At 44.9% G+C, this 8,277-nt stretch overlaps 1 protein-coding gene across 1 annotated transcript; it reads left to right on the top strand.

The window, feature by feature from the left end:
* Positions 1-5,206: 5,206 nt before the first annotated feature.
* Positions 5,207-7,301, top strand: LOC306915659 (uncharacterized protein). The gene is made up of 5 exons (XM_079493136.1): positions 5,207-5,399; positions 5,506-5,677; positions 5,955-6,103; positions 6,260-6,435; positions 6,595-7,301. The coding sequence occupies exons 1-4, from the start codon at positions 5,264-5,266 to the stop codon at positions 6,424-6,426; spliced, it is 624 nt and encodes a 207-aa protein (XP_079349262.1). The 5' UTR covers positions 5,207-5,263; the 3' UTR covers positions 6,427-6,435; positions 6,595-7,301.
* The last annotated feature ends 976 nt before the right edge of the window (positions 7,302-8,277 follow it).

Raw genomic sequence — 8,277 nt, 5'->3', positions numbered from 1 at the left:
TTTGCCTTGAGGCTCAGCCTCTTTGTTCCTCGTTATACCATGAATCTCATCCATGGCGCCGTTCACAACTAGGCTAGCAACGCAGTAATCAAGACAGAGTAAAAAGCGAGGGTGTACTCAGCCGTCTGGTGACGTGACAAGGCAGTGTTGCCAGGTTTTGCGAGAGTCCGAGAAAACAAGCGAGCAGTTCAGTTAAAGAGGGAGTAACATGTTATTTATTAGCAAAACTGTTGACACACGTCTCTCAGAAAACCTTTAAGCTTTACAATGATATATAACAAATGTCTGGGGGTAAAATACACATTTGACATTTTAGGTTTATAAAATAAAATTATTACATCCGGGAATTTTGGGAAAATCTTCGGAATCTGTTGATGACGCGGTTGCGTGAGGTCAACAGGAGATGGCAGAGAGATGTCTTTTTGTCTTGTTGCAACGCTAACTCGGATAGACACGCCCATTTCCTTATCAGCGCCAGCAGCAGCGCGGGGAAAAGGGACGCACAAACCCGGTCCGATGAGTGCAGAGACTAGAGAGCTTGCCGCGAAATATTTTCTTGTATTTTAAACTTTCACAAAAGAAGCAGTACCCGCAGTACTTGGAACACTCCTGGGCCCCTGCGGGAGAAAAGGCTAAAAAATACAGCTGAATTTACGACTGAGACACTAGTCTCTACGAGGCTTTGTTTCCACCGTGCATGAAAGTAGCCGAGGCTACTCCTAGGAGGACGTCGCCAGAGCCGGGAAACCTCCACTACAGACTAGCCCCGGAACACTCTGCCAGCTCAGCCTCTGCCCGATACGACAAGAGTACGACCCAGAAGCTAGCCTCGTCTCGCCACACGCCAGAGCCGGGAAGCCTCCACTACCCAGCCCCGGAACACTCTGCAATAGCTCGGCCGGCCTGCCCGGTGCCGATACGACACAGAAGCTAGCCGAGACGACGCCGCCACTCGCCAGAGCTGGAAAGCCTCCACTATACCTAGCCCGTCTCCGGACCCCCCGGGTTGAGCTCCTTTGGACCCCTACCGCGTAGGGTCCGGTATCACCGGCTTCAAGCGACATGGGATGCAATCTGATTTACCCTGACTTACCCCTCTGCTGCGGTGTGGGTGTCACGCTGACATATTCAAAAAGAAGCATATGAACTCTATAGGAGACAACGAACCTTCTGACCCCCCCCCCCCCGCGAATGGCTCAGAAGCCGTTAAGTATTTTTAATGTTTGTACGACCGTTTTGGCAGCTCTGAAATTCTCTCTTCGGTCCCTCCTTGTTGACATCTCGGTTGGCTAGCTGCGCCTACGAGGCGCGTAGGGAGGCGCAGCTAGCCAACCGAGAGGCTGGAGGCGGTACAATGGGATGTCAACAAGAGAGAATTTCAGAGCTGCCAAAACGGTCGTACAAACATTAAAAATACTTAACGGCTTCTGAGCCGTTCGCGGGGGGGGTCAGAAGGTTCGTTGTCTCCTAAAGCGTTCATATGCTTCTTTTGGAATATGTCAGCGTGACACCCACACCGCAGCACAGGGGTAAGTCAGGGTAAATCAGATTGCATCCCATGTCGCTTGAAGCCGGTGATACCGGACCCTACGCGGTAGGGGTCCAAAGGAGCTCAACCCGGGGGGTCCTGAGACGGGCTACACTATACCGAGCCCCGGAACACTCTAAAATATCTCAGCTCAGCAGAGTTTTTATTAAAAAAAATGCCAAAGCGGTGCGTGATCGGTGGGTGCAGCAATGTCTCTGTGGAAGACCTTCCAATCCATGTTTGGCCCAAGAACGAAAAGATTGCAAAGAAGTGGGACACTTTTGCAAGCATCAAACGCTCTGATTGGAACAAGGGAGTCCCAGGCGTGTCCAATATATGTGGACAACACTTCGTCCCGACAGATTATGAAGCATACGGGCAGTGGAAGGCTGGTTTTGTGTCGAGGCCACGTTTGAAAAAAGACGCAGTCCCTTCTGTACATCCCACTGTTGGTGGCCAGTCCGCTGCTACAGTAGTTCGGCCGAAGTCGAGGGCCTTACACGTCATGGAAGTAAACAGGGTAAGTGTTTATATATAAGAACCTTGTTTTGTGTTGTTGTAGAATACTGTTACCGAAGTAATGTAGGCCTAAATGTACAATACGTCTATTTGATTACACTCCTCCCAACGTGGTTTAGAAGATTTAGAATATCTCGCCATTGTATTGTAATTATTTATTATAATGTCGCGGTTTATTATAATTTCACGCTTTCAGAACGACTCAGGTAGTTTTACTAATGTAATATCGAATAATTGCTGACATCCCAAGTAGACTGAATTGCAAATAGACCTGAAGTCGGTAGCTAACACATAACGACACAGCAGTGGTTCTGGTTTCTCGCTTTCCCAAGGACCCCCAAATTGACATGAATACTAGACCACCATTTGAAAATATATGTCAGGGACCCCCATCCCCATAAGGGAAGGATATTTGGTAACATTTTGATCTTTGGGACCCCACATCTATCATCAGTAATAATTTAAATCTGATCTTGTACACATGGAACCAAATGGACCCTTGTTCCATTTGTACACTCAGAGCAACTCGCATTATATTTGGAAAAAATGACTCACATGGTCTTTAACTATCGTTAATTTGACAGGGGACCCCCTGACCCTATTTGAGAAACACTTACAGGACCACAGTGGAAACAAGCCACTGTGCCTTTTTTGTTTTCCTTTTAGCATCATTGTAAAATCATACCACTACTATTTGCAAACTGTTACTGTATTCAGTTTCAGTCAATCAAAATCATAGGCCTAAATGTCTAAATGTATATGAATGAACATTTGACAGGGGGCGACTGTGGCTCAGGAGGTAGAGCAGGTCGTCCAATGATCCATGGGTCGGCGGTTCGAATCCCGGCTCCTCCTGTCTACATGTCAAAGTGTCCTTGGGCAAGACACTGAACCCCAAATTGCTCCCGATGTGCTGGTTGGTACCTTGCATGGCTTCCGCCGCAATCGGTGTATGAATGGGTGAATGTAATGCACAATCTATGTAAAGCGCCTTGGATAAAGGCACTATATAAATGCACCATTTACCATTTTATGTAAACTTGTTACCAACACCAGCAAGTGTATGTTACAGTGTAATATTTTATAGTTTCATAGATTCAGTACTGGTAGTGTACTGGCCGCCCCCCCATATCCAGTTATTACATTGGCACTGCATATTGTAATGGTTGTATGTTCTGTGCTTTTTTTATAAAGTGCCTGGTCACACAAAAGGTAGAGGCTCCTTCTACGTCTTCCTCTGTGACCCCAAGTCAGCCCGAAGTTCCTGTAACTCGAGGAACGCAGTGCTCCTGGATAGCCACTCCACATAAGACCGTTGGTGAGTAATGTAAACGGTGTCAGTGGCCCTGTGTGTCGAAGTGTCCTTGAACAAGACACTGAACCTCTAATTTATCCCATTTGCCTTGCATGGCTTCCTGTGGCATCGGTGTGAGAATGGGTGAATGTAATGTTCAATCTATGTAAAGCGCTTTAGTAAATGCACCATTTACCATATAACTACAAGTACTCGATTGACTATAATTGCAGGTTTTCAATGCTCGCCCAAAATGGTCGACATTGGGGTACAGTGTGAACTCCTATGTGAGCCAGAGCTCATGGAGGAGGAGGAGGAGGAGGAAGAGGAAGAGAAGGAAGGGATGGATGATTATGATGAAGATTATGTCCCATCAGAGGATGAAGAGGATGAGAAGATGACATCTGTGACTCAATGGGTCAGTGGCCATTTTGTTTGGTGCCACATTTATTCTTTGCCAAAACACATCATGTGGTGTGTTGATGTTCAAGCCATCGTTTAACAGCTCTAACTGTATTTTCCAATACAATGAAATCACAACTATTCAACCCATAGCTGATAGCTCTAAATCTACTATCTGAGAGTTCTATCACTTACCCTTTATACTTTATGAAGTTTACCATAATTTATTGTATTTCCTTATGATAGTCTATTTGACATCCTCCAGTGTCCCTTGTACAGGATATCTCTACGCAGATCTACAAGCTCACAATGTGTCGTAAATGTTACAAGTTGTGAACATGTAGATTTGTTATTTTTGGAGAATGTTTGTCCCAGAATAAGTGGTTAATATTTAATTTATTCTTTCTTTTCCAGAGAGCCAGCAACTGCATACCGAGGTCCTGTGGAGGACCAGAAATACATAGTTGTGTTTTGAGAAGACACCTGGCAAAGTCAGAGTAAATGGAACAGCAGTCTACATCACTCAGTCTTGCACATCGTGTGGCCATGTGAAGCAGTGGAACAGCCAGCCAAAGATTGGGAAGATTGCTGCTGGGAATTTGCTGCTTTCCGCTGCCATTCTTGTTTCGGGAAGCATGCCGACCAAAGCTCTTCGAATGCTGAACATTATGGGACTGGCAACAATCCAATCAACACATTCTTTAGGCACCAGAAAGCACACCTTCAACCTGCCATTGTCAAACTGTGGAAGGATGAGCAAAGTGACATCATCAGGTCCCTTGAAGAGATGCCTGGACCACTGGTGTTGTCAGGGGATGGAAGGAGTGACAGCCCTGGACACTCGGCAAAGTTTGGAACAGTCAGCGTCATTGAGCAGAGAATCAACAAAATTTTGCATGTTGAGATTGTCCAGGCATGTTCTGTTGTGTTCATTTCAAGTTGTAAAATGCTCAATGATATGTAGTGTCTGATCCATCTGGTTTCTCCTTTACATGTGTTTTGTTCTGTTTTGTTTGTTCTCCATCTTAGAGTAACGAGGTCAAGAGCTCATCATGGTGTGAACTGGTTGGACTGCAGAGAACCAAGGTGTTTCTGGACACTGCTGGATTACAAGTGGGAACACTCATCACTGACAGAAATCGTCAGGTAGCAAAGTGGGTCCGGGAGTTCTGGATTGGAGTCAACCATCGGTTTGACATATGGCACATTGCCAAAGGTATGATCTAATGTGTATCTACAGTGCTTGTGCTATTTTGTATTTATTTTGAATTGGTGAAGCAACAAACTCACCATTTCTAATCAATAACTAATATTTTGTCATTGTAACATAACGATTAAACAATCGTGTTTATATTGTAGACTAATTACATATACTTATGTATATACTATGTGTAGGCATCGCCAAGCAGATTGACTTGCTGGCCTCCAGGAAGGAAAGTGTTGATGCTGGGCTTTGGCGGAAGTCCATCATCAACCACCTGTACTGGTCTGCTGCATCAAGCACAGAAGAAGAAAGAGACATGATTTTGGCCAAGTGGCAGATTGTTCTCTTTCACCTTCAGAACCAACACACAGACCTCCCAATTCCACTGATGCCATCGTGTCCCCATGATCCACTGGAAGAGGATGAAAGGACAAAAGTGTGGCTGGAACAAAGTAAGTTATAATTTCATTCATTCCAGAATGTCATTTTGTCATTGTAAACTTAAATTGGCATTACCGAGTGGAATCGATGTTAACTGTGTGTATGCGTGTGCGCCAGACTCTGCCAGCTCAGTTGGGCTAGAGAAGATTCTCCATGGCACTATGATCTCGAAGGACATTTCACTGCTGTCCACAGACCACCAGACATCCAGTCTAGAGGCCTACCATTCACTAATCCTCCAATTCCTCCCAAAGCACACGGCCTTCTCCTACACAGGAATGCATGCCAGGTAGGCAATACATTTTGAAAAAAATCTTATGGTTTAAATTCAGTGCCATGTTTTTATTTTCTAGATAATCAGCGTGCCGTGTCAACATTCATTTTAATGACATATTTTAAACCAGAAATCGTCTCTCTCAGAATTATGCCAGTTTGCCAGTGATAACCCTCATTTGTGCCAATGTTGGAACCGGTGCCAAAGGTTGCTTACCCCTGGTATAACGATTGTATGTATGGCTTTACTATTCAGAGACATGCTCTATTTTTGTTCTCTACTCGTTCATTAGAACATACCTTGCTGCCATGCACTACAATGAGAACAGTGGCCGCATGCAGGCAGTTCGAAAAGATGGTATGCTCAGATGGTCAGTTGTGTTCCCGAAGGCCAAGAAGGGAGAGTATTCACTTCGCCCAGTGAAAACTGAAGCCACTTATGGTGAGTGTCTACATTCTACAATATAATTTAGCAGCCTTGTAGCAACTATTGCTGCTGTAGCAGTTATGCTGCCCCAAGGCCGAGTTGAGATACTAACGACTAAGAATTGTATAACAGTTAATACAAAATCTTAAACATATCGCCATTTGGTTACAGAATACACAGCTAAAATGATGGAGATGGTTGTCTGCAAAGTGTCGGGAGACATGGATGGCACCCAGATCGTAATGCCTCAGTCCCCACCACCCTTGTGCCACGATGCTACTCGCCCTGAGATGAGCCAAGCAGTAGCGTCCTATGTGAGTCGCTTCAAGAACAAGTAGCAATCTACGGTGAGTTTCTACAATATCATTATGTTCTCACTCAGTTATTACATTGCAGTACATATATATCCCTATAGTATGCATACTTCGTCATTGTTATACTGCGTGTGCGCGTGTGTGTGTGTGTGTGTGTGTGTGTGTGTGTGTGTGTGTGTGTGTGTGTGTCAGAATTTACGGTGGTGGTGAGGTTGATAGGACAGCCCAGAATCATCCAGCATCGAACCAGGGGCACCCACACTTGAGATCTACTTTTAAAATTACCAGCTCTGGCCAGCTCTACCCAAGATCTACCCATCACAAAAAATAATAATAATAATACCAAAAAAATACACAGGTTTCAGGTCTTCCAACATCATACCCCTCACTCGGGTGACCCAGCCGGGGTGAAGTCCCGACTTATGTCCCAGTAGCTACCCTCGATCAGTCCCATTAGGGAAAAACCAGGGACACACAATCCGCTGCTCCAGAACTACTCTGCCGGTACTGGGCGGGCCATCCGGCGCGTGGAGGGACTAGGTTGACTCCTGGCCGGGCACCTCCTACGCCTCACCAGATCCTCTCCTGCTCTCACCAGGTGTGCCCAGGACCTGTGCGTCGCACCAGACACTTCATTCGGGAGTGGTGAATTCCGCAGGCTCCACCGGCAAGGTAACAGTGGTGCCACAGGCTCCACTTGTGGCTTGAATGGCCCTCCTAAAGGCCTCACGTGGGTTTTTGGGCATCCTCACGGCGAACACAGGCTGGGGCGCTAACCCAAACTGCTTACATTCCGGCTGCCAACCATCTCTCGGGTGGTCACCATGTAAAATCAAGTAATAAACTTTGCATTTTTCTACATTTAATTTGTGTACTAATCTCATTTGTTAGTCCTTCAGTAGTGAAAATAGCCACTGGGAAAGAGTATTGATTGATTGTATACTTTATAAACAGGCTTTGGTCCAAGCCCCTAGGGCCTAGGCTTGTTTCCATTGTGGTCATCTGTATAATATCTGAATCGGTATCGGCAGATATGATCCTGCAAATAATCGGATATCGGTCAGAATTTCATAATCATGCACCCGGCATGTCATATGGTCTACCTGCCCCTGCAGCTCCAAGCAGACAAGTCTACTAGAAGACAACACATTGTTTTCTTTTAATGATGTTCTTGCATAGTATTGTATACAGTATTTGTCTATCATTAAATGTTTTGATGAATTGAGTACAAAAGGACCCCAACGGAAACAAGCCATAGCCTTTCTTGGATTCATCCTTTTAGCAGATTGTACTTCCCTGTGCTTATCCATCAAAGCTGTTAGTTAATAAAGTATAATAATAAGTACATCTGAGATCCAGGAAATCGTGTCTATGTTTACAATCGACTATGCCTGCTATGTGATCCTGCTGAAATGCCTACGACCCGGCAACTCCCAACTAATCTGTGAAGAACTTTTCACAAACTATAGAGTACATGTTTATGTCTGGATATTTATGTTCAAGAATCAAAATATGAAGGGGCACAAAGAGACATTTGCTACAAGCACAAATGAAAGCACCTGAAGCCATGATTGGTAATATGTAGAGGAGCCATTTATTGTAATTAAAAGGTTACATTGGGATTTTATGGCAGCCTGAAGCCAGTGTAGGGAATTCCGGGGTCATTAGGAAAAGTCTGTCTAATGACATTAACAGCACATGAGGGAATGGGCATTCTGTTGCGTCTCCCAAGTCTTTGCCAGTTCCACCAAATAAACTGCCTGTAGGCGACGTAGCGGAACTTCCTGAGAAAGAAGAAATAAAGAGTTCAAGCTTTTCTGGTTTTGGTGAAATATTGTTTTTGACATTGTGTTATGTTGTGGCAACTAAATGAGT

This window comes from Electrona antarctica (genome assembly GCF_951216825.1).
Source record: "Electrona antarctica genome assembly, chromosome: 22".
Lineage (NCBI taxonomy): Eukaryota > Metazoa > Chordata > Actinopteri > Myctophiformes > Myctophidae > Electrona > Electrona antarctica.
This window is presented reverse-complemented; position numbering and strand designations above follow the sequence as displayed.

Bases quoted from the DNA above. Each gene is read 5' to 3' on its own strand.
- LOC306915659 (XM_079493136.1), top strand. From the start codon at position 5,264: ATGATTTTGGCCAAGTGGCAGATTGTTCTCTTTCACCTTCAGAACCAA. The intron at 5,400-5,505 runs GTAAGTTATAAT...CGTGTGCGCCAG, and splicing joins AAAAGTGTGGCTGGAACAAA to ACTCTGCCAGCTCAGTTGGG. The intron at 6,104-6,259 runs GTGAGTGTCTAC...ATTTGGTTACAG, and splicing joins GAAAACTGAAGCCACTTATG to AATACACAGCTAAAATGATG.